Raw genomic sequence first — 25,913 nt, 5'->3', positions numbered from 1 at the left:
CGCAACTTAAGAAAATAATTAATAAACGGTGAAAATCAAAAGGGAATCCTGAGGATCTGGTTGAATGCTATATACATCGATGGATGTGGTTACGTGTGGTTGAACAAAAATGCGAGAGACCTAGGCTTTGGTGCACCCGTTAAGACTGATACTGGATGATACTGGATGTATTGGAAGATCTCCAGGGCTCTAAAGTTTTTTCGTACATATTCGTACATGAGACATAAATGTTGAATCTTTTACACTGCTCGATATAGTGCACAAGATGTTTCCTTCCAAATTGAAATTGTATCATTCTACAGCGTCATCATGGTCCGTTCCATGGTACGTTTGAAGAATAGTGCAACTTTATAGAAAGACGTTTGCAACGTTTTGTGTATGCGACGAAACATTTATTTTTGTCGCGCGTTTTTCTTTGGTATTTTCTCATTTTACACCACATTTCCGATGTACCTCTTGCTACATCTATTAGTAGAATCGTAGACAATATGTGTGCGTATGCGTGTGTACACGCGCACCCATACCTTTATTTATTTTCTTTTTCTCTTACGTATTTCTCTCTTACCGCGTAAAAGAAAATTATTTACGGAATATGTGTAGAGGCTAATTCATATACTTACGTAAGTTGTAACATATTCTATTCTATTGTGTCTTTCTTTGTATGTGTGGTTATATGAATATTTCAAATGTATTATACAGAGATTTATCTCGAAAGCGCATAACAAACAACGGAAAACAAACAGAACTTGTTAATCGATATCATTTTTTGTATATTACGATTGTGTATAATAATTGCCATATGCTGGATTTAATTCCTCTATTGTAACGGAACATGAATATTATAAAAAGAGAAATAAAAATACCCTATGATCCACAATTATCATGTTAAGGTAATTACCGATTAATAGAAAACATATTAATTTATTTTGCAAAAGGAGAAAAAACGAGCAGCTTAATCTTTACTTTATATTATTTATTTATTAGCAATACTTTATTATATAACAATTTGGTACATAAATATACATACTGCTTTATTTCTCCTTATCTTCAATATTCTTCAACAATTTATGAATGTCCCCTAATGCGATATAGTTTGTTTATCGATGTTAATCAATTGTAATATTTTATCTTGATTTTATTATGGATTACATAGTACAAGGGTAATAATATAGCTTATTTTTTTTTTTTCATTTAGATGCGAATATAAATTTCTTTGGCGAGTCATTGCTTGCATCTTCTATATACCATCGCACCACTTCTTGCTTGATTAATTTTCATTCACTAATGTTCAAGTTTTTGTTCTTTAAAACTCCTGACATAAGAGACATAACGCATGTAATAGCTTCAATATATAAAATATAATTACAGTATACAGAGGGAGAGCTTGTCTATTGCGGAAAAAGTCTTAAGGCCAGATACCTTAGAAAATTTAGAAAAATAAAATTCTTAAAATGTGTACAAAAATGTTGAGGCTACAATTATTATAAGCAACGACACGATTCTGAAAAAAGGAACATTAAATTAATTGATTGTAAATTCTAGAAGAATATGCTGAAGTCTCGATTGTGGATTAGAGTATATTATTTCGTATTTCTATGAGAAGTCACAGGATACCTGATTCTGAATTAAAATTATACAGTAAGGATATGAAATATAACATTTTATAATAAACACAAATATTATCGTAATAATCTTATTTATTGCGGAATAAAATGTGCTGTAGGTATATGAAAGAGTGTATACAACGTATCAGTAAACTTCAAGTTAATTTATTTTTCAAGTTAAACTTTTAAAATAAACGGAATAACAGTTATTAAGTGTATTATAATCATAATGAATAATTAAAAGAATTTTAACTAGTAAACGCATACCCACGTGTCTTTTCATCAAGTATGATAACATCTCTAATCATATGATACACAATATTATAACGAAATTTAAATTTTGTCTTGATTGTAGATTAATATCTGTTATTTAGAATAATTATTTAAATAGCTATTTCTGTTTAATTTATATTTTCTCTATTTTTATTTTTTAACGTTAAAAGATACATTAACGTTTTAACGTTAAATTATTTGTATACTAATAATGTGCCTATATTCACATTTTACATAAAATAATAGTATACCTGATACAATCTAGAAAAAGTTTCAAATAATTCTAAATTATGCGAAACTCATTAAATCTCAGTAAAAGAAAAAAAAAATCAACTTTTCCTTAAATATTAACAATGTTTAAAAGTAACTTTATAACGTAATAATTATAAAGAGACTAAAGAAAATGAACAATATTTTGGTTTTAATTAAAACGTAATCTTATATTGCCTATTTATATAATTATTATACAATTAAATATATGAAACGATTTCTCGATTTTCTCCTGCTGATTGTGTTGCATAAGCGGCTAACTATTTTTGCTGACTTGTATATAAATCAAACGTCAAACTATCAAAATCTTACAGTTGCTTTGAAAATTCTTGATGAACACATCTAGAAATATATGCGTAAGGTACAAAATGTTTAGTTGCTTTCGAACTGGTACATGACAGGTATCCCTTACGTCTAATGTGCCGTGTCTAAACGCGAAAACTTTAGCCACTATCGTTGCTCAACTTTAACAGTTTATTGTTTAAGAACTATTACAGCCTTGATATTTTCTCGCACCAAGATTTTTATTTCTAAATTGCCTAAGGAATCTGGCTTTGAGAGAGAGAGAGAGAGAGAGAGAGAGAGAGAGAGAGAGAGAGAGAGAGAGAGAGAGAGAGAGAGAGAGAGAGATTTTCCGCGAGAGATAGTTCACCTTGTATATATTATAGTCCGTTATCATATCTTGTTTGCAGTTTATTGTGCTTAAGAACGAAACTTAACAAGTGTGGAAAGATTAATTCAGCGCGCGAGTAATCCTTAGATAATGATAGCGGTGAAGAGAGAAGCTGTCCACGTTGCCGGGATTGTATACTAGCAATAGCGCACTATAATACACGTAATCTTTTGGCAATAAATAATTTCATTCACTACATAAGCACATGAATGAGTATGTCACAATAAAACTATTTATTGTAAAGTTTCGCGTAATATTATGGTACGCTTTTTAAAAATCGCTGTACAGGCGAATGAATATTAACAAGACAAAGAAAGTGATAACAATTTAAGAAGGAATTTTATTCTGACTATTGTGCTGCGAGAGGTATTTCAGTGTCAAGTTGTTATTTACTTGTATGTAACTTATCGCAAAAGCAACAATTGAATCAGTCTAATAAGTACATGGACCACCCCATGATATTAAGTCGCGATCGCTTTGGAATTGCTCAGCTCGATAAAACTTCATGCGAAAAAAGAGATCGCTCGGGAGAGACGCATTCTAAATACATAAAAGTGAACGTCTTCGAGGAGGAGAGAAACGCTCGGCGAAAAGTGTTAGTGAATGGCAAGGAAAAATTAAACTGAGGCACGTTTCACGACATTCGGTACGCCTGCAGCACGATTCTTGCTATGCACGAGTTACAATTTAACGCTCCTTGCAAATGTAAAGAATATCTGCTAGAAAGAAAAGCGTTCCTCAATATTCACGTCAAAGCACCGCTCTTGTGCCACATTCAATCACTCGAGAACAATGTGCTCTCGGTGCAATGGCAATGTGGATGCAATGTTTACTACGACTTGACCGGGCCGGGTTCTTCCTTCACTTGATGCTGGGAATTGGCATTGCTTATCAGAGGCATACTCTTACCGCTCTGCAGGCTAGAATGGCTAGACGATCGACTGTGGCTCTGACTCTGACTGCTAGCGCCGACCGGTGTTTGCACCAACGGCTGCGGCGGCGTTCTAGCGCCGGAACCGTTGCTGTTTGTGAAATTTGGTTGCAACTGCATGTGATATTTGTAAATATTCTCGGTACTCTCCACGACACCTGGTTCAATGGAAAACGACACAGTGTATATATTACAGCTACTAGGAACAAGATGCTGAAACTATCTACACTCACCAGCTTGCAGATTTAGACTACGGCCACGAACGCCTGTCTCCTTGGAAGGAGGACTCCACCAATTAACGAATGTCCCTACTACGGGGACATGTCGGAGGATACCTTCTTGCCACAGCTTCTCTGCGTTTTCTCTCTCCAAGTCGATTTGCGCCGTCTCGATTCCTCTTTTCACTACTTCGGATATAGTGTCCAACATTTTGGAGCTAGCTTCCACTTCTTGGCCGACTTGCAAGACTAAAGACAACAGTTCAGCCACGTCTGCAGAGTAATACAGAGTAACGTTTGATGAATACGCAGGATATTCACGTGATATCACGACTACGCTTGACAACGCGCTCTCACCCGTATCTTGCGTTACCATGCCAAATCGCACGCACGCGAGACCATCCGCGCCTTCCCCGAGAGAAAACGCAGCGTCGGTGCTGCGTAGAGTCTCGACCAGCTGCGTGTTCAGTCTATTTAATTCCTCTTTCGTCTGATCGGTCATCACGTGAATCCATGTAGGTGGAGCGTAACGCACGCCTCCCAGACCCGCCCAACCTGGCATTTCTACCAAATGTAAAGAATCGTTCTCCATGACTAAACGCACGAACGTATTCTTATGCTCCACTGTGGCTATCAATATTTCCTGTATTCCATGAAATTGCGAAATCATTGATGGCTCGTTTATCAATGTACTGATAATTGCAATAATTGTGTGCTTATATACATATATAATTTGTATCATGTTGACGTTAAATGCAGCTCGGAAGCTTAACGGTATAAATTAATCAGAAACATTATTCAGTGATACAGTGATATATAAATAATAATTTTATAAATTGCAATATTTACATAAGTATAAAGGAATTAAAAGCAATAGTGTAAATTATCTGTAGAGTCGATTAATAAGAATTATCACATTTATCGTCATACACGTTCGGTGAGGTTACAGCTCGATGCGAGGAAGAGTGTACTTACTATTTGTTGTTGAAGACAAGTTACCAGATTATCTATATCCTCGGTCGCTGGCGGCCGATCGGGGTTCTCTAATGGGCATATACGGATCGCTACACCGCATTGTTCTATATCACAAAGCTCTATTTGTACATTATCAATGTCCCTTTGAAGAATCTGCCCTAACCAGGAGTTTAACTTGTCGTAATAGGGTATTACACGTTCCATGGTCTGAAGACCCTTATTCGCGGATACAAATTGGAAAACTAACGCGCTCGCCACTACCTCGAATAACTGTAGATTGTTTACAGGATTCGCCAGATACTCATTTATCGTGTAAGATTCCGTTTCACTGCCTGGCGATTGACTCTGAAGAAGTAAAAATAGGAGGAAGGTGTGTCTCGATAATCAGCATCGTCCGTCATACGTGCGTCACAAGTACTGTGTAAAGACTTACCAATATTCTAATACAAGGGAATCCTTTAATTTTATTGTACAATTCCTCCACAGCCAAGAAACATCTTTTGAATCGGTTATGCACACCGTCTCGACCTAAGATCTGCAAAACAGCCCACAAGGGCAAGGTCGGTAAACGTCTTGATAACGAATCTGCCAACAATCCTGAAACCAGAGATAACGTGGTATCTCTGGGAGTAGGCCTGCCCCCTTTGATATCCGCTAATCTGTACAATGTCTATAAGTGAGAGTTAAAGAAAATTGAAGAAGCGATCGATTGGTATTGATGTATCGATTAGAAAGAAAAGCCTATTGAACGTCCTAAGAGAAGAATATATATGATATATAAAATATTAGTATTCCTTTTAATGTATAATGTAAACATTATTATGACTTATCTTTATATTATAATTATTGTTTATAATTTTTTTTGTATTATAATTATTTTACAGTCTTAAGTACATCTAGTCGATCGTAAAAGGATACAACCACCGGTAGTGAAGGTATACCCAACCAAACTCCGAGTGGTAACGTAATGCTGTCCGCTATCTTCGACGGCTATAAGATAGAGATTTTTTTAAAGTTTTCAATGACTCCCGATAAATATGGGAGGAGATTAAATTCAATTAACGAGGAAAATTACCAAATCCTTCGCCGAATTGTTCAATACAAGTGCGGCTAATGAATGTCCTCTGAGATGCAACCAGACATTGTACTTGTCGCATATCGCTCGTAATCGCGTAATGTTGTCGCAATGGCCTGTTAATACTGAGCCAGCCTCGGCCAATACCAACAACGGCGTTACATTATTCGATTGCGTATCTTCCGCTAAACGTCGTTCCAATGCTGAGATGTCCATAGTATGCCTCGAACCGAACATGGTATTATGCGGGATTGGTCTTATGCAATGAAGCGGTAATGAGAGCTGCGGAAACATAAAAAATTTTTGATGTTCTCTCTTTAAAACTTCAGCTAGTAGTTTCTGAATTTTCCTCTTACAATTTTCTACATGCAGCATACTACGTAAGACAAAAAAAAAAGAAAACTGAGATTAATATAGATTAATGGATAACAATATATATTTTTAATAATAAATAATGATTAACAAATATAAACTTCTCGGAAAAAGAAATTAACATGTAACACCAATTTTATGCTATTTTTCGTAAAGAACTAAAATAATTCTTTCATTAAGATTTAATGAAAGTGGAATTTAATTTAACAGTATATATATTCAGTGCTGTATTTTCTTACAGTGACTCGGGACTTTTGTTAAAAAGAGTCATCAGTTTTAAAAAAAGTTATTATCAATGTTAAAAGGGAAAAGAACGAATAACAATATTACCTGTCTGCACAGATGCTGGACAACACCCAAGGGTGCAGCAACGGAGCTGTAAATCAAGGGGGGCATAGATGCAAGTGCGGTAAAGCCCTCCTCCATGTACCTGGGATACTTTCGGTGTAGGGCCAATCTCGTCACTCTGATCAACCCTTCTAAGTGATCCTCGTGGAAGGACGACGCGCAATCGACGAAGCGAAAGATGTGGCTGAGCCATCTCGTCGTATCGGCCGCTAGACGACCAGCAAGTTTTTGCGCGTGTGATTTTGGTAATGCTACAGCGTAAGCTGAGACAGTATGCGTGACCAAGGCTAATTTCGCTGCCTCAGTTAAAATTGGTAGTGCGGTAACTTGGTTGGCTGGTGTGTCTGTAGAATCAGCTTCTGCTGATTGCGGTGCATCTTCGTGAAGTACTAAATCCTATACAGCAGAAAAATAATTATAATTAATCCAATTAACTCGCAGCTGTGTCAACTGTGCTGCTCGCTGGAAAGCTTCCATACAAAGCTCATCCTCTCTGCGACAGCTCGATTCTAATTGAAAGTATCAGTGATCATGAGAAATTTTTCTGCCAAAAACTGTCATTCTTCATAATCGTGCATCTTCACACACCTGCGTGATATCTTTAACCATGTAACAGCAGAACAAACCAACTGGGGAGCGTCATTCGTGATCTGAATGATACGAGGGTCAGACGTGACGAGCTAAGGCTGAAATTCATATTCATTACACGCCGCGACACATCAGCTGCGTCGTCCCACGATACGCGCGCGCGCGCGCGACACAACACTACAAACTCACCGCGCGACCACGTGACATGTAATTATCGCGGTTGTTGCGCTGCCGCCGCGACCAATCACACGCCCCCAATGGCCTCTCGGCGTGGCGCAGCACCGCTCACCTGTATCAGCGCCAATATTTCGTCCGGTTTTTTCGGCTGCGACAGGAATCCCGAGGGATTGTTCCACGTGCTGCCATCGCCGCCGGCGCCGCTGTCAGCAGCGCCTTCGGCAGCTCGCTCCACCGCCTGTTCCAGCCGCGAGATCACTTGCGACGCCTGAAACTGCAGCGCGCCCACTTCGTTGAGCGTGGAAGGGTCGCCTTCTCCGGCACTGACCTGTCAAAATCGTCCGAAAAATTCTCACCGCTTCCCAGCACTACGTCGTAGGCGCGCGGCCGCTCGCTCGTACTGTGCCGATTGTTGCGCAGACGATGCGCGGCCGCGCGTCGCCAATTAATCGCACGCCGACACGCACCTCCAGCAGGGTTTGCACTAGACTTTCCATCGCCGCGTTATCGTTTGTGTCAACTTCCTCGGCCATCGTGGCAGTAGTCGTCGTGGCCGGCAGTAACGTAGCCGAGCGTCGCGCGCGTTCATTCGCCTCTGCCGAGGCGAATCGATCGCGGTCTCTCTCGCGCGTCCGGCTAGGCGCTCGCTCCGAATATTTCCGTGTAATCGACAGATCGGTCCGAAGCGAAGTGCAAAGTGGGGTTCACTGGCTTCTCGCGACTCTCCTGTTGCGGAGAATCGCGCGGACGCACTCGGTGTGGCAGGGGGCTCCACGAGCACTTGCGACGGTACTTCGAGCTGCTGCAGCGCTGTTTGGTCAATTCGTGCGCGGAGAGAATCCTGAGAGAGTGGTTATATATGTGATGCCGCGAGGGATTCGCGCGACGCGCGTTCTTCTCGACACGCCCTCTGGGAGGAAACGGACACAAAATATCGTTTGTGCGATCTGCGCACTTCAGTGGCGGTACCGGTTCAACATCTACAGTGGAAACTGCAGTGCAGGGGCCACCGACGAGGTAACGCTGAAGACTGACTGTCAGCCCTGGGTAAATTTTCGTATTGGCAAAAAGGAGCCCTGAGGTTCCCGACGGTAATTCAAGAGTGACGACCGTATCGACTGTTTTAGCTACGCTGAAGATAATACGAACATTTGTATCATATTGTATTTCCGTTACCATGACGAGACTACAAATTACCGATGATACAAAAATATCGTGTAGATGTTATCATTACTGTAAGTTTGTCACGTTGCGAGCTACAGCTTCATATTCCAGCCACGATATTCCTAAGAGGGCGTTAGCGCCAGCGAGATTTCTCTGGTATTCTAGATTCGTAAGACTAACGGTCTTTATTAATATCTCGTCGGTGATATCGTTAACGTACGAAGTCATGCGAAGAGGATGGCAATTTATTTACCGGAAAATGTCCTCATTCAGGTAAAATATATATAAAAATATAAATATTGTAATGTCTCTCATAAAAATACCCTGTGCGATATACTCCACCACATCTCTCTCCCTCTCTCCTTCTCTCCCTCTCTCTCTCTCTCTCTCTCTCTCTCTCTCTCTCTCTCTCTCTCTCTCTCTCTCTCTCTCTCTCTCTCTCTCTCTCTCTTGACCAACCTGGCGAAAATTCTATCGATCAAAGAGACATGTACATGTATCGCGGTACACTCACACATTTGCGCGAGAAAATACTCGTATATAAATATAAGACTCGCATTTTACGTAATATTTTGAAAATTGTTTTCAATCGATCCTTTGCGAAACGGCGAATATCTTGAGAAATGGGTACAACGGTTCCCATAAAGAAAATTCGGGTGCTCAATCGCTTTAAAATTTTATCGTCTCATTTTCTCCATTTGAATAATATTGCTCAGAGAATCTTTTTCGTCATGAGTATACTGAAAAAAAAATCGCGCATTCATCGCATCGTAACAATACGGAATTCAAATCTCCATGTTTCCAGGCTTTCTCGTCTGGTCGGAGAAGAATTTCCACGAAACTGTGTCGACGAATCTTCTGGATCATCTCTCTCCCTCTTTCTTCCCCTGTCCCGTTGGCCGCACGTAGTACGACAAACGTGCGACGCGGATGGCCCCCCCGCACTATCGATACCTGTCGAGCGAATCGACTCGGGGAGAACGCGACACATCGATTCGCGCGACTAGTTGGGCGCGTGGCCGCGCGAGAGCGCCGCAGTTTGTTACAAGATGGCGGGTGAGTGAGTGACTGTGGACGGGACGAGACTGCTCCGAAAAAACACGAGTGATTATCCGCTAATTCGCAGTGTTTCTCGGTTTCAGATATATCCTACATCCAGAAAGAGGATCTAGAAGGCTCGGAAGAGGGTGAGTACCATGAGCATGAATGCGTGCATACTTTACGACGAGGCTGATGGTGTCGTCGCGCGCGCACGACAACGATAGCTAGCTCAGTTCGCTCGACTCTGCTCTCGACTAGGGTTGCGTACATATTCTCGGCATCCGCTAACGTCGGCATGCTCCGGCTGTTCATTTCGGACTCGATGCGTGCACACGGGCGTGCACGCGCACATGCACATGTGCTTGCGTGTTGCGTGCGTACGTGCATGCGTGCGTGCGTGCATGCGTGCATATGTACGTATGTACGTACGTGGGTACGCGTATACTCGCGCATCACACGAGTCGTGCAGCACGCGACAGCGATGGTGCCGCGAGCGCGCGCGCGCGCGCGCGCGACGACGTCGTCTCGCCGTTACTCTCACGGCCCCTCGCCGCGAGACTTTGGAGGTTAAGTCGACACACCGCGCGAGAGAAACGTCGGCGCCCTGGCGCTCATAAGGCGGTTGTCACGCAGTATAGCACTCGGCACGCGCGCGGCCGAGACGTGTAGAAGCGCGCTCCGGCACTGGGCGGTTCTGGCAGTCAGGGGGCGCCACGCGACGCGTCGCGCGCTGTGTTTATCTCGGTCGTGCGAGAGGAGAGAGAAAAAAAAAGGAAAAGAGAAGCGATCGGCGAGAGAAGGCATGCGTTTGTGTCGCGTAAGTACTGTCCTTCCCCCGTCGTCGACCTCCTCGTCTTTCTCGTCTTCGTCGCGCCGACGAGCGAATCGATGCGACCAGGAATCGCCGCCGAAACGCGGCGGTCTGATCGACGAGAGAGAGAGAGAGAGAGAGAGAGAGAGAGAGAGAGAGAGAGAGAGAGAGAGAGAAAGAGAGAGAGAGAGATCATCGATCTCGTCGTTGACTCACCCGACGATATTTACTGCGACTGTCGATGCAAACATTTGCGCGGCTTGCATCGCGAGAACGTGATAATCTATCGTTTCATTCGGCTACTCCAAAGGTCTTATTCTGGATACTCGTTCGGCGTTGAACTGTAATCGGCCGAATTCGAGTCGCGTTTCTCTCGGGCGAACGCCTCACGTATAACATTGTTTCGGCTCGAGGATCAGAAGAATACCTTTAGCGCTCGCTGTGTCCAGAATACGATCCCAGAACGACGCAGTCGAGAGCACGACGACGACCGCGATGCACGAGGTGTCGAATGTCCGATGTTCGAGAGAGAGAGAGAGAGAGAGAGACCGAGAGAGACCAGGGACGTATCCTCGCGTCGGTCGTCGTACCGTGCGCGCCGTGAGACACGAAGGTCTCATTTACACGCGTATCCTGCGGCATCGAAGCCGGAGTGTTTACAAGGAAAGAATTCACATCGCGTTTTCGCATCTCTGCTCAATGTGTAGCCGAACGCGCGATTTGTAAGTAAGAATCGGCCGTAGGGTGTCGGATTGTTACGCCGGCTGCGTACGGACGTCGTTATAACGTCCGTAATAACCGTTGGCCGGCGTCTAGAGTATACGGTGTGCGTTCAGAACGCAAGGCAGAGCCGAGACCGAAGGTCGAGTCAGTCGAAAAGTGGCGGCATCTTGAAAGATTAAAGAAAACGAGCAGTTAGCGCGCGCGGTTCCTTCCCCTATCGGGGTTACTGATCTCGGGTTCCTCTTCTATCGTCTATTTGCGAGTGCCATCTGTCGTAAGTAGGGGCGTACCATGCCGTAGGTTCTCCCGGCGGTTCCCAGAAAACCGTCCGAGAGAGAGAGAGAAAGAGGGGGAGAGAGGGACGAGAGAGAGAGAGATAGAGAGTCCCCCGTCCGCGTTCGTCGGCTCGAAAACCGAAAACGTCGTCCTCCTTCCCAGACTCGGGGCTCCCATAGACTACGGTTTCGCATACGACGCAGGAATAATTTTTCTCACGCGATTACACGCGAGACAAATTCCAAGCCGAACGACGACGGAGTTCGTTCCACTCCGAGAGACCTGTACACACAAATTTATCTCCGCTCCTTCTTCAGCGTTTTTCCGTCATCCTCGCGGATATCTCTTCCGTTCTTTCTGGATAAGCTGGCCCTAGCCCGGACTTTATCTCGCATTCCTCACTCCGAGAGTGTTTATCAGTCGCGCTCGTTTATATTTCTAAGCCTTGTCTAGAGAAGCATTCGAATCGGTAACCTTCTGTTGCCCGAGCACAAACATATTTGGATCGAGGCGATCGGGAGAATATCTCGTTTTCAACGGCTCGTCACAGCAAGTATTTGTCGTCATACATCGAATACGTATCAGGCGTTAACGCGTGCGCGCGTAACATCGAACTTCATCATGATGTTTGCAATGATACGAAACGATTTAATTTTCAACGTGAATGTATCCCTTCGAGGACAAATTTAACCGTGTATATTTCGCGCGCCCAGTTGCTCATAATTACAAATAGCGTTTATATCAATTGACGCGACATATTCGAAAGTAATGCGTGTCAATCATCGCGCGTGCCTAAAATCTTTTTTATCGACTCAGCTGGCGAAATATGTGACATTTTTCAAAAGTTATTCTAATATCGCGCGACAATGACCATGGCCGCCATAGGCAACTGCCAGTAATCGATCACGATTATGCAAATTTATTTGGTGACTGGCTGTGAGAGACAGCAGCTAGCGCATTAGGCGTTTCTCGAGCATCAATAAAAAGCATCCTTAGGCCTAGTTTTCACAATCGTTTGCGGCTAATTATTCTATTTGGCGTATCAGTATTTTGTTTCGGCGAGATGCTACGGGCTGTATTCTCCATACGCTTATCGATGTTTGTCGGTTTGGTACGTGTCGTTGCGTGCAGACGTGATCATATAAAATGTGTGATGACACATATCGAGCCGACAGTTATCGGTTAAACATTTATGGAACAGTGATTGCGAAGAAACTTATAAATTCTACCTAGATGGAAAGTAAGAGATAAAAGTGTGAGTTGACTCTTTGACAGTCATTGATTCTCCGAATTTCACGTTTCGAGGAAAATTGGAACCGTTTAGAGAAATAGTAGCGCGACTGCAAGCAACGCAATGGGAATATATATATTCTCATTATAGATTATAAATATAGAAAAGTATACAGATGAATGTGTGAGTCAATTGTCAGTACTGCAGGGACGCGACAAATGAACGATATCTAAGCGGGAAAATCATGAAACAATGAGAAGCAAGTTTGAACAGCGCGTTGATACGCAATAATGCGAGCTTTCCCATTTATCTTGTTCGTCCCGACGCGATTCTATAATTCGCCCGTCATTTTTCTTTTTAATATCATTCATGAAGTTTTTATAAGTGCTGCTTTCGAGCGTCTCGCCGGATGGAATATCATTTTCTTTCGCCGACTTTATCCGACCTGAGCACTCACGGGGAGGGAGGAAGTGTGCGTGGTATAAAACGAGTATAGACGAATGTATAGAGAAACTTTAATTTCTTGACATTGCGTGAAGTTCCTTGCCCTTTCAGTCTTTTCGGTTCGGTGGTCTGTTTTTGATAGGAAGACTACACCGTCGTCTAGACGCAGTCGGGGGGGGGGGGGGTTACCACGGCTTTTATGATCGCAACACGAAACGCACCCCTTGACGTGTTCAACACAAAAATACCAGTTTTCTTCCCTCGCCCTTCCACCCCTTGCCCTCTCTTTCTTCTTTCTCTCTCTTTTTCTCAGGCGCGTCGGTCTTTTCTATTCTTTCGGCCGGCCGTCGCCCTTCTTTGACTATGTGTATGGGCGCGTTACATTAAAATGATTTATTCACCTTATTAAATTCGCATTCGAGACTAGCTAAGTACGCGAGTAGACATCCCGTCAAATCGCAAAACCGGACTCTCTCTCTCTCTCTTTCTCTCTTTCTCTCCGTCACCCTTTCGAGACGAACTTCGCGACGCGTTTGTGTACTACTTTTTTCGCTCGTTCTTTATTTCCCTCGGCGTCCCGCGGTAGATTCGTGTCGTAGTCGACACTTGTTCGCGAGAAAAGTTTATTATATTATTTTTAATATAATTAAAAAAATCAATTGTCATTGGTTTCCAGAGTGTACACGAGATGCTTGACCGTAACTCCATCGACTTCCCGATTTTTTTTTCTTTTGCTTAATTATCGAATTTAAAACTATTTTAAAATTAGTATTTTCGAAGACACAATTTCTTTATTGAATTTCTAGCGGGACAGATTTTAGAGATTTCCAAATAAAAATATGTTTCGAGATACGCCTGAAATCGTTGGTGAGTTTCTTTCTATCGTGCGGAACGCAAACGTACACTTTTTAAATAAGATAAACGCGCGAGTGTATATGTGTCGCCGTTTCTGAACTGGTTAAACGGAAATGATTATGAACTAGATAAAACTAGGATATGTCAACATTGAGTTCGTTTCTCCGTCGCCACGGTCGAGCTGAGCTGAAGCGAGCCGAGACGAACCGAGAGGTGGCGCCGCCTATCGTCGAAAGGAACGGTCGAATGGCGGCCGATTATTACATGACATTCCTCGAATACCATTCCGATCTCTCCCTCATCTCCTCCCGTAGCCGTGCCTCGTCTCTTCCACCCTCTCTTCTTCTCCGTTCCCTGGCGCTCTCTCTCTCTCTCTCTCTCTTTCTCTCACACACACACACACACACTCACATTTGCGCAGGTTCACCCTTTCTGTTCTTCCCGTGGTAGGGAACGCGCGGTTCTCCCAACAGGCCAAAGTGTTCGACGTTGGACGTGCAGACAATATAAGCGATAAACACTTTGTCCTGCTTTTTTATGCTTGTGCTTATGATCGAAGCGCATGAGAATTCGACGCAAAATCTAACCTCTTCCCCATCACAAGCGGTCCTAGCCACTTGAGATTTTTCTTCTTCGTTGAAACCGTACGGACGATTGAAGCGAGCGCGTTGGTTTCCGCGAACTTGAGAAGTGTACCCTTCGGAATGTGAGATATCCTAACCCAAAATATAGCGCCGCGCGGGCGTTCGCCATATTTTTTTTTTAAGACGGCAAGTTCCGCGCCTTTATTTCGGCATCTTTCAGCTCGCGGTATAGATTTAACGATCGTGTGCGGGGGCTCATGCGCATCTAGGGTTAACGTCTCTTACTCTTCGTACATAATGCACGTTCGTCTTTCTTTCGGCCGTAGTCGCGATAAAGCAAAGTCCCGCTGAATTGACCGCGCCCTTGCCTTGGGAGAGAATGCGACCCACACACACACACACACACACACACACACACACAGGGTGTCTTTCGCGAAATAGAAATCAAACTCGCGCTGAAGGTGAAACGCACGTAAACGCAAACTGGATACGCCTGCTTCGTGCTTATCAGTCCTGTCAGAAAAAAGAAAACTGCGTGCGTTCTCATTTTCATGCGGTGCTAACGACGTGTAGACGTTGCTAGATACGACCACCTGATTTCCAGTGAAATTTGTCCGATACGCGGGTACCGATATTTGCTGCCTTTACCGGGAACGCTCGTCGAACGGCGGCGGATTTTGCACTTTACGAGTCCGACTTCGCTTGCCGCGAATGCGCGCGAGATACATCGCGTATCAAACGATAATGGATTCGTCCGTGCGAACGAGCCTTTCGTCCTTCGAATTGATAGTTTCGCGACCCATATCTCTCGACCCATCGCAGCTCCCAACTCGACGGATTTTCGCCGTTTCTTTCCGCGACGCGTCAACGATGGCCCGAATTCGCCCGTTTCGAGGTACAGTCGCTCGGCAGCTCGGTCGACTCGGTGAGAATTGTGAGAAATATCGATTCCCCGACCGTCTCCCATTCTGACTGGAATAGTGCGAGAGTCCCGCGACACGTATCCCCTAAGGAGGACGTTGCCCGACACCCTGTTGCGGAGAGGGAGAGAGGGAGAGAGCGAGCGAGCGAGCGAGAGAAGGATCGAAACCGTCGGTCGGGCGAAGATAGTACGATTTCTCGTAAGCCACGAGAGCGCACCCATTCATAAAGACGAAGCCGTGACTAACGAACGAGGAGAAACAGGCGTGAGCTCCGTTCCTGTCCATCTCCCGCCGCTGAACCTCCCCTCGCCAGGTCTGCCAGCGTATTTTTTTCCGCGTCTCCTCTCTTCCCCCTCGATCCGGTTATTCCGTCGCGTTGTGCTTTGCGCGCCGATCGATCGGCCGATACTTCTTTCTTCGGCTTTCTTCGTCGCTCGCCACGCGGTGCATTTACCTAATTCGAGATACCACCGACGAAAAAAGATCTTACGGAGTTGGAGGTCTATTTCCAAGATCGCGCCAGCGCCATCGACGAGGCGACGGTTTTACCGATCGCGGGAGAGCGAGTGTCCTTATCGTTTGTCGATGTTACATTTTATTAGTTGCCGATGAAATCGCACACTGGAGACAAAAGTTTAGTGGAACGAAACGCGTGGCGTTACACGTCACGCGGTGTTTCCGAAGCTGTTTTGCAACGAGAGAAAAATGGAGAAACCAAAATGCCGGCGAAGCAGTCGGTTTCGCGCCACATACAACCGTGAAATTGAGTTCGTTTAACCCGATCCATCGGGTTGTTTCGATCGATCCTTTTTTCACGGTGTAACAACACGGTGTATTTCGCCTCGCAGAGGAGACGCGATATCCTGTTCCCTCCGAGTAGTTCCTTGTGAAAGATATAACGGGCGAGAAATTATACAATCCTCGTGGGGGACTCGCGATCGGACGGACGAGAACGATGACAAGTGGCGAACCGAACGGCATCCTTTCTGGTAGAACGCTTCCGCGTTCTGTCGCGCGGATCGATCTCCGGGAGAAACGCGAAGAACATCGCCGCCGCGATGACGACGCGCCTTCTCTTCTGCTCTTCCACCTCGCTTCCGCAAACGAAAGAATTCCCGTTTAGGAGTCGCGCCGATATTGTCTCGAGCCTCGTTCGCCACGGAGGTGGAAATCGTGCGACGAGTCTGCCCGCGGTAGCCAACGTCGCTTGCCACAGCTGCAAGTCGTAACACGATCGTTGCCTGCCCCTTGCGGAATCGTAAAGAAAATTTTCCTGAAAATTTGCCTCCTTGCAGAATTTTCTTTAAAAATTTACGTTGCTCGTAGGCGAGATCTAGGCGCGTAGACGCGATTCGCTCGGTTAATTAGACCGCGGCTCAGATCGCGAGACGCGAGATCGGGCGCTCGCGACGCTGCAATCGAGCGCGAGAGTAGATCGACAGTGAAAAATCGGGAACTTTTCCAAACTGATCAGAACACATTTTGGAAAATGTCGGGTAGACTCGCGCAATAATTATTACGCGATCACCGAGCACACTGAGCCAAGCGTCTGATCTAATTGCAAAGTCATCGCGTTCTCCCGCTCATCGGGAGATCCCCCTCGGTTCCACGCCGCGCACGCTGGAAAAAGACGCTAAATCCACCGCGTCGAATCGACAGCGGTGAAAAATTTCCGAAAACAAATTAAAAGCAAACACACCGAGGTCGTCTCTCCTTCCTCCTCGCGAGGTGTATCGAGCGTCGCCGCGGCGCGAGACCAGCTCGGCGTTGGTGCTTGGAATTTGCCGGGGATTCGTCGGCACTATATGACATTCCCTCGCCGATCATTATAAATTCATAGATCTCGAGATCTTTGCGGGAAAGTATCGCGGGGAAAGGACGCGCGAGACCGCACCGCGATGTATCCGTTTTAGCCGATCGCGACGGGCACGGCGAGGTAAGCCTCGAAGGGGAAAGTTTTGATTGGGTTACGAGGACCGCTGACAGAGGGATCGATGGATATCCCGGAAACGGAAAGGCTCGATGTAAACGCACCCTCCGCGCCTCCCCGAGCCGCCGACGCCGCCGCCACTACTACTACCACCATCGTCGCCACCACCTCCACCTCCACCTCCACCTCCACCTTCACCAACCCCTGTGTCACTCGCACGGCCTTGGCGCGCAACGTTCGATGGAAAACCACCACCGTGGACCTTTCCTCCCTTTTTCGGTCGGAGGAAGAGACAGAGTGGGAGCTGATGGGAGGGGGAGGGAGAGAGAGAGAGAGAGAGAGAGAGAGAGAGAGAGAGAACAATCTCGCTAATTTTCCATCGCGTACAAGGGCACTGGGACAACCGCCCCCATGAAATCGACGCGCGCTTCCCCACCTTTGAGCATTCGGTCGTTCAGCTTCAAAGCGAGTCGGATCAAAGGTGTGCCTCGACATTTATCGGAACTAAAACCACCGAAAGGCCGCGGCGAATCTCGCGCGGATCCGTTCCGCGGAAGTCCCCGCCGCGGATAATTTGCGATCCGCGACATTTCTCTCTACGGCCTCCGCTGTCGATTCGGGACCGCGACCCCGTTTCTATAAATCCTCCCCGTCCCGAATACGGCACGAGAATTTATCGTTTTATCAACTTTGTCGATCTCTCTTCAATTTTTTATTTATCGAATTTAGGCACGCGCGTCTCTACAATGCGGATGGTTCGTTTGCCGAGATTCGCGGCCGGTAATTCCGTCAATCAAATCTCGCGCTAGGAATGGAGAGAGCTGGTCGAGAAAACGGCGCGATGCTCTTAAATAAAACGCGAAGGCCCATCGTAGACGGGCGCGCGCGTGTATGACCGGTGTGTTATCAGGTGCTCTCAGTGGCGCGGGCGAGGAGGGGGAGGGCAGACGGAAAAACGAGATAACGACGGAATATGTCGTAATATTTCTCCGCTTCCCTCGTGTTCTCGCTTTTTGCTTTCTCACGCGCGTGCGCGCGCGCGCGCGCGCGCGAGCCTGCCGCCGATCCGCGGAGGAGAAGAGTGTTACGAGGTTAACCCGTTGTGTTTTCCACTTTAAACCGAGCTTCAAAACGGACGCAAGCCGTAAAAATTGAACACCTGTAGATCGAGAGTTTTTCATAGCGCGCATTCTGTCGGTGTAAACGTGAGTTATGTTATCGTAAATTATTGCAAGCTATTGTATTCAAAATTTCACGCGCACACATGCGCGCGCGCACATGCTTTCAGGTTAAATTTTATAATTGGCGCCATATTTTGCAAAAAAAAAAAAAAAGAGAGAAGAAAAAAAAACACGAATCGGCGCGGTAGAAAATTAGGCAATTAGGAAGAAAATGATTTCGCACTCGTACATTTTTCTCCCGTAGTCAGTCAGCAGTCGCAAGAGAATGCGACTCCGTCGTGTCGAAATTTGCAGGTCGAACTTCGAGACGCGTCCAGTAGGAGAGAATTTACCCCGCCCGCGAGAATGAGCCAGCAGAAATTCTCTCTTATCGAATGCTGATGCGTCGGGAAAATAGGGTCGCAACTTTTCCGCCAGCGATTATACGCCAGCGCGGGACGTTTCTCTCTTCGCTTCCGCGCCTCCGATGTTCCTCCTCCTCCTCTCTCTCTCTCTCTCTCCTCCTTCTGCCTTCTTGACGTGCAGTCGGCCGGTCGGTTAGGCATCGCGCGCGGTAAACGTGGTAAAACGTGGCCCTCAATGAACGAGTCCAACATTCCTCCTGTCTTTTTCGGCGCGCACGTGGACGGCCCGCCCGTATACCACACGTTCCACGTGTGAATGCGTAGTGTAAATAAAATTCCAGACTGCTGCTCTCCCACGCGCGTGTGCGTGTGCGTGTGTGTGTGTGTGTGTGTGCGCGTCGCCATAGAGTAACGGCGGCGCAGCGCGGCACGACGGCCCTCTTCTAACGCGTACGTTATCGGGCTCCTCTGCGCGAGACGGTATCACCGTATTTCTCAAGTAGCGCATCACGTCGGCGAACGGCGGTGTTTATCGACGAACATTTCGACGTCTCGCTCTCCTTTTTCCGCGCCTCGCGCGCTTACCCCGGACATTACGTTACATCCGTTTACGACTCGCCAGCGGCTTCTCGGCCTCTCCACGGTGCACGGTTTCTCGTAAACGTAAGAATGCGGCTCGCGCGTGCGTGCACGTTAACGAGTCACACCTACTTCGGCTAATACAGGTAACGTAATAAATGACGAGATTTCCGGATAAATCAAATAGCGGCGGGCCCGGTGCCTGATTTCGGCACCTGAGAACAGTGTACGGAGAATTAAGCGTTTGCTCGTCAAAATTTCCTGAAACGGAAACTCATTTTGAGATGGAGCGAAAGAATTGTCCTTGATTATCTCGATATTCCAACTGCACTTGATATTTATTTTTCACTTCGGTCAACAGTCAGCATCGATTGTGTAACTTTCTCGGCTGCGAGTGGAGTCCGTGAGACGAGCGAATGAAACATCTCGAGGCGAGTAAATGATAGAATAAATGGGATAATAATTTTTCTTTTCTGCGAGCATTATTTTTTTATTAACGTTGAAATTACGATATGATCTGAAAGGGTATCTTTAAAGATTCTCAGAAGGGAGGAAGAGGAAGGAGTTGTGAGAATTGAGATAACAGTCGAAATGTCTAATAACGCAATACATTAATTAGTGATTTGTATTTGGCAAATAATTATAGCTTCATGAATGGCCGATTAGGCCATTCGTCAATCATTGCCTGCAGTTGCTTCATACAGTATAACAAATACGGATTCAAACAACATCGTGTAACGATTCATGAATACAAATCTGCAATTAGTCACGCTGGTGGTGAAAAATTGAAAATGTTTTGACAACTATTGTGTCAGATTCATGCTATTTGCTATCTTCTTTTCCGCACTCGATTCGCGTTGCCGCAGGGAAGGACTTGCATTCAGTCTTTGTTCTTCTTTTTTTAATGCGCAATGTCGAGAATCTTCATTGGCCCCTCGAGCTTCGGCAGAACGGGGTTAATATAGAAGTAAAATTTCGACACGGGATGTATGCGCGATCGACGGTGACTGAGACGAGAACGAGGTCGAGGCTCGAAGCAGCGCGAGAGGAACGCCGCCCCGGAATCCGTCGGTTCCCGCGCAATTGTTGGGACAATTTAGCGCCGTTGTCTCCATCTCCTCCTTCGTTATCTCGCCAACAAGTTAATCTTTATAAATAGCTCGAGCCACGGTTATATTTAATCCTGACCCTCGTGGTCGCGGCTCTTCCACGTTGATGCCTCTCTCGACGACTGTGCCGTCAACGTCGATTCGCGCTCCGATGCTCGCCACGCGTATTAAAAGTGCCTGTCTTTTCGTTCGCCGTTTTAAAGAGAAAAAGACTTGTCGGGAAATCGCGGGCCGGTTTACAAATTATTTTCCCAGAGGAGTGAACGTGTCGCGCGTACTTTACCCGCGCAGAGACGAGATCTCGAAACGATTCGGAGTCGATGTCCTCTTACCTGACGCGCGATTGGACGTTATGTTGCCCGCGGCTTTTCACACTAATCGTACACTAAATTTAAAATTCTGAGACGCGGCTGAACTGAAAGAAAGGACAAAATTACGACTTATCCCGTTGCTCGCGAGTTAATGACTTTCGCAGCCCGACGACGCGACGCCCTCGACGACGTTTGCATCTCGGCGATATTCCGTCGCGTCCGGAGAAGAAAGAAATTTGGAATTGCTCGGAAAATCCGTCGTGTCGTGTATACACGCGCTTCGTGTATATATATATATATATATATATATATATATATATATGCGCTTCGGAATACTCTATTGTGAGGGATTTTCGCATAAAATATCGCGTGTGCGATTCTCGAGGGAGCAGCCTGCCTCCCGAGATCGCCGAGAACGCGACGAATCAGAACAGGATGAATATTACAGCACGTCTGCCGCGCGCTGATTTTCGCCGGGCGTATCAAAGAGATCGTACTACAGCCGGTGATTGAATCGCTAAAGATACGGTAATTAAATGTAGTCGGGTACGCTCGTACATATTTCATCTCGTTTCCTCGGCCTACCGTGTCTGTTGGCCGTACGATTGATTTTCCTCATCTGATCGATTACATTCCGCACGGGACTCAATGAGACGCCGTAGTGTGCCGATGGACGTGTCGAAGTACCGATAACGTTGAACGGATCGCATTGAGCTCCTCGTTAGGATCGAATCGACTCGATCACCCGACGCGATCCCAAAAGCGTGAATCCTGCTTTTTGGATGCGACGAATTCGAAATGACCGTCGTTGCTCCTCGCGTTGTCGCCACGTCGCTGTTTCCACGTCGCGTCCACGTTCTCGTCACACCTCGAGTCTTCGCTCCGATATTTCTAGTGGTTCTTCGGTCAACCTAATTTCAGACACGACTGCTAATCGATCGTTCTCCCTCCCCCCGCCCGTCTCTACCTCCATTTACTCGCGAATAGATATAATATACACACACACACACACACATATACACACGTACGCCTTACGGGCGGCCAAATAAGCGGCGGCGTGAGAACGATCGATTGCTCAGTTCTAATTTTTCGGCCCGCTCGCACGAGACACAGCGGCCGCATCGATTTCGCGTCGTTTCTCCGTTCATCAATGAGAACACATTGTTTCTGGCGAGAGCGCGAGCCTGAGCAATTCCAGGCGACCGAGCGAAACGGTTCGTGCGAGTTAATCTTAGGGCTCGACCGGCAATAAAACCGGACTGCCCTTACATTCTTGGGTAATGCGTCGCCCGCTATTTTAAGCTCGGGGTTTAATAAACTTACGTCGCTTAATTAGAGCAACATTTCTCCCAACTCGTCGTCATCGTCGTCGTCGTCGTCGTCGTCTTCGTTTGCGCCCGCTTTTTAACCGACTGGCCGAGCAGCACTCGTGCATTATCGCGTATCGCCGACTCTGTCGATCGATTTTGTGCTCGAATGTACTCTTTAAATCTCTCGAAGTGAAGTGAAGTCTCACTCAGCGCGAGTGAAGATTCCCTCGGCGCGATAGTGAAAATACCGCCACTTGGATTCAATTCCAAGAAGTATGAATGTTTAACCCAAATCCAGAATTAATTCTTAACCCAGATAAATGAGAGAGGATGTCGGGCGATTAGAGCGAATTCGTTCCTATGCGACTACGTTATATTCACTCTCCGATTCCGAATGAGAATATTCACTCGACAATTCGGCCTGGGAGAAATTATCCTCGCTGTACGAAGAAGGGAGTCACAGGTCGAGTAATAATAACCTGTCACTCACGTTTCCGGGCGCGGAGTCTCTCGCGGAGGAATTTAGAAAATGCCGTCAAGGAAACTTTAACGTTTTTCATCTAGCTTATCTTCGTTATCGTAATACTTGAGGTCTGAGTGAGATACAACAATTAATATTTCGGATCTGGGTAGTACAACCGAGCAAAGTGAATAATATTATAATGGTATTACTTTCAGGATATTACGTGTACGTATAAACATGCGTGCATTTCGGCAATTCGGAATCAACCGCGGTCAGATGCTTAGCGCGTTGCCGTCTTTAATTCGAGACCGCTAGATAGAAAAGAATTAACGCGATCTTTCACGGTAGAAATGTATCTTCGTTCCGCGTAGCATTCCGCGCGCGCGTTCGTGCATCGCGGATAATATATATCGCGAGCGCGAGTTGCGATTTTTCCGCATTTTCCGCTCGTTCCTTGCGTATTCGTGTGCACTAATACGCGCATCAAAGTCGCACAGCCCCGCATCCTACGCTTTGCCTTTTAGTTTTCGCTTTTCTTCCGCCCGGCCTCTCCGCCATAACGCGAGGTTATACGTGCTCTCGTCTCGGAAGAGCGTATATATCGCTCGCCACGGGCGAGCCTTCGCGAGCGATGAATCAACCAGCGCTTTCGACAGTTATTATTTTACGTGACAATTTTACATAAATAAGAACGACCGAGTATAATTCACGGATGAAAAGTTACGTCGAAAAGCTCCGTCGGGCTCCTCGGCCGACTTGTCGTCGTTAATGTTTCTCACATCTCGAGAATCTCTCCTAAAATCCGCGGCCGAAAGCGCAACTCGAGGAGCGAAATGAGTTTCGCAAGGCGTCCGGTATTCACTGGGAGAATGTGTTTTTTAATAATTATCGGGAGATAAATTTTCTCCTCTCGGGTACCGGATGCGTTTTGAAGTTCATCGAGATAAGGGCTATCGTAATCTTTCTTCCACCGAGAGAGAGAGAGAGAGAGAGAGAGAGAGAGAGAGAGAGAGAGAGAGAGAGAGAGAGAGAGAGAGACCACACTGTTTCATCACGTATTCTACACGAGCAAGTTGCCTCGGAGCGAAGCGTACGGCAATTATTTCCAGAACGATGCTTCCTGTATCTCACATCCATTTTCCAAATTTGATATTCGCTCTCCTTCTCCCCCCCCTCTCTCTCTCTCTCGCGCGCGCGCGCCGAAACTCCCCGCGAGTGTGTAAATCAGTAAAACCATCGTTGGTACCGCGACTGGTAGCCGCGATTACGCGCTCTATTCATTCTTGCCGTGCGCACAAAGTACTTTCTCCTTTGTCTTCGATCGCTCCCGTACTTCCCCGCTCGTTTACGCGTAGTCGTCACGTCTCTCTCTCTCTCTCTCTCTCTACCGTGACTACCACGCGAGCTTACGTGCGTACCGTGCCGCGCGCGAGCTGCGCAACGTACGCTCGGCCATACTATGATACTATCAATGAATGACTGTCTGGCGTGTATGACGTGGCCACGCACATTGACCATAATGACTTATCTCCCACTCCCTCCTCCGCCCCCTCTCCTTCCCTCCGCGTCCCTGCCATCGCTCGCTCGCTCGCTCGCTCGCTCATTTCCCTGGATATTTGCCGTGGTTGCGCAAACACACGCGACAAGCATGTTTTTTCTCGACATTCTTTCCTTCTTGCACAGGCGAGTTCTCGGTACTCGGGGACTGTTATTCGAAAAATCGTTTTTCGCTTATTAATTTTTCTCCCGGCTCGCTTGCTCGCGCTGCGTCGAGCTCCGCGTCTCGTTTCTCTCTCTCTCTCTCTCTCTCTCGCTCGCTCGCTCGCTCACTTAGGAACTCCTGCGAATACAACGACGATGGCGGTGGTGAGAAAAATTCGGCGGATATTTCTCACGTCGCAATTTCCGATTATAGAATCTCCAGGCCGAACGAACGAACCGCACGTAATTGTAAGCGACGTGCTTTCCTCTTCGCCCGCCTGTCTTATCCGACTCGTTTTCTTCTCGCCCGCCTCCGTCTCCGTTTCTCCGCGCTCCGTCGTCTCTATCTTTTTCGTGCGCTCGTTTGTTCGCTCCCTCGCTACTTCTACTCTCCGCGGCGAACATTAACGGCGTGGAGCGTACGCTCGCCACAACAGACCGTGCGCTCTCCACGATGCAATCAATGAATGACGGCATAGTGCGGCGCGCGCAGTGACCGTGATGACTTTTCTTATCTGATGTTCTCTCGCGATCTCGCTCGCACGCACACCACACACACACGCTCTCTCTCTCTCTCTCTCTCTCTCTCTCTCTCTCTCTCTCTCTCTCTCTCTCTCTCTCTTCCATCCCTTCGTGGCCATACTAGTCGGCCTTTCCGACGCTTCGCTCGCCGCGTAGTATGCTTTCCTCCTGCATCGTACACACGCACGCACGTTAGCACGCAGCATGCACGCATGCACGCACGCACTTGCATTTTCGCGCTCCCTTAACTCCTTCCCCTCCTCTTCCCTCCTGCTACTCCTCATCCTACTGCCCCTTCTTCCGTCTTCTTCTATATAGCCTCCCCTACTTCCTTCGTCCGGTTCGCATTACTCGCGATGTGTATGACGCCGTGTACGGAGTGTGTACGGAGAAGGAAGTCCCAGCAGGGGCGGCTCGATGCACAACGCATTCTCCGATTTGATCCGCGAGCACGGCTATCTCGAGGTTTCCTCGCGGAGTATCCGGAATTTTTCCGTCGCGAGAATACAAGACCCCTCGACACCGCTAATTTTTTCTCTCGACCGACGTGGCAGAGGCTGGGGTCTGGGCTGGGCTCGAAAACGAGAGACTACTCGAAATCTGTGAAAGAGAGACACGCACTCGCTATTGCTGAATTTCCCGACTAATGTGTCATCATTTATCGCGCTGTTCCTATTTTTCTGACGTTTGACGAAAACGGGTAGATAATTATGATAAAGTACGCGAGCGTTGCGCCGGATTCCGTTGAATCCCGGGGTACACTCGATGAATCTATCTAGAGACCCTCTCGGCGAGTTCATCTCTCGTATTAAAATATACGTATCTGTCGTCCCGATATTTTCGTCGCGATATTTCGCACGTGGCAGAACCTGCACGAGTCGCGAACCAACTCAAGGGTGACTCTCAC

At 46.6% G+C, this 25,913-nt stretch overlaps 2 protein-coding genes across 5 annotated transcripts in view; one reads left to right on the top strand and one right to left on the bottom strand.

Annotated features, from left to right (window-relative positions):
* Positions 1 to 3,143: 3,143 nt before the first annotated feature.
* LOC105186383 (pyridoxal-dependent decarboxylase domain-containing protein 1) lies at positions 3,144 to 8,262 on the bottom strand. Of its 3 annotated transcripts, XM_011146529.2 has the most exons (10): positions 7,972 to 8,262; positions 7,617 to 7,832; positions 6,722 to 7,135; positions 6,020 to 6,301; positions 5,863 to 5,934; positions 5,378 to 5,614; positions 4,945 to 5,289; positions 4,327 to 4,612; positions 3,985 to 4,242; positions 3,144 to 3,909 (listed from the first exon to the last, which is right to left on the bottom strand). In XM_011146529.2, the coding sequence occupies exons 1-10, from the start codon at positions 8,035 to 8,037 to the stop codon at positions 3,653 to 3,655; spliced, it is 2,433 nt and encodes an 810-aa protein (XP_011144831.1). In that variant the 5' UTR covers positions 8,038 to 8,262; the 3' UTR covers positions 3,144 to 3,652. The 3 variants fall into 3 exon arrangements, with proteins under 3 accessions (XP_011144831.1, XP_011144832.1, XP_011144833.1); XM_011146530.3 differs by lacking the exons at positions 7,617 to 7,832; positions 7,972 to 8,262 and adding an exon at positions 7,328 to 7,610; XM_011146531.3 differs by lacking the exons at positions 7,617 to 7,832; positions 7,972 to 8,262 and adding an exon at positions 7,219 to 7,341.
* A 613-nt stretch (positions 8,263 to 8,875) lies between these two features.
* LOC105186384 (serine/threonine-protein phosphatase 4 regulatory subunit 1) overlaps positions 8,876 to 25,913 on the top strand; it is a 137,595-nt gene continuing 120,557 nt past the window's right edge. The window contains exons 1-3 of one of the 2 annotated variants that reach the window (XM_025302826.1): positions 8,876 to 8,941; positions 9,474 to 9,724; positions 9,811 to 9,855. In XM_025302826.1, coding sequence (XP_025158611.1) covers positions 9,718 to 9,724; positions 9,811 to 9,855 — 52 coding nt within the window. In that variant the 5' untranslated portion in view covers positions 8,876 to 8,941; positions 9,474 to 9,717. Of the gene's footprint in view, positions 8,942 to 9,473; positions 9,725 to 9,810; positions 9,856 to 10,128; positions 10,527 to 25,913 lie in introns of those variants that run through there. The other variant, XM_011146535.3, reaches the window with a different exon arrangement.

Source organism: Harpegnathos saltator, unplaced genomic scaffold, assembly GCF_003227715.2.
Source record: "Harpegnathos saltator strain DR-91 unplaced genomic scaffold, Hsal_v8.6 scaffold515, whole genome shotgun sequence".
NCBI classification, from domain to species: Eukaryota; Metazoa; Arthropoda; class Insecta; order Hymenoptera; family Formicidae; genus Harpegnathos; species Harpegnathos saltator.
Note: the sequence above shows the minus strand (reverse complement) of the source record. Positions and strands in the feature narration are given on the sequence as shown.

What these genes read in the sequence shown, in the direction of transcription:
- LOC105186383 (XM_011146529.2), bottom strand. Translation starts at nt 8,037, where the DNA reads ATGGCCGAGGAAGTTGACACAAACGATAACGCGGCGATGGAAAGTCTA. An exon ending in AAATATTGGCGCTGATACAG is followed by an intron (nt 7,136 to 7,616) that starts GTGAGCGGTGCT and finishes TCTGCTGTATAG; the next exon opens with GATTTAGTACTTCACGAAGA. An exon ending in TCCCTTGTATTAGAATATTG is followed by an intron (nt 5,290 to 5,377) that starts GTAAGTCTTTAC and finishes TTACTTCTTCAG; the next exon opens with AGTCAATCGCCAGGCAGTGA.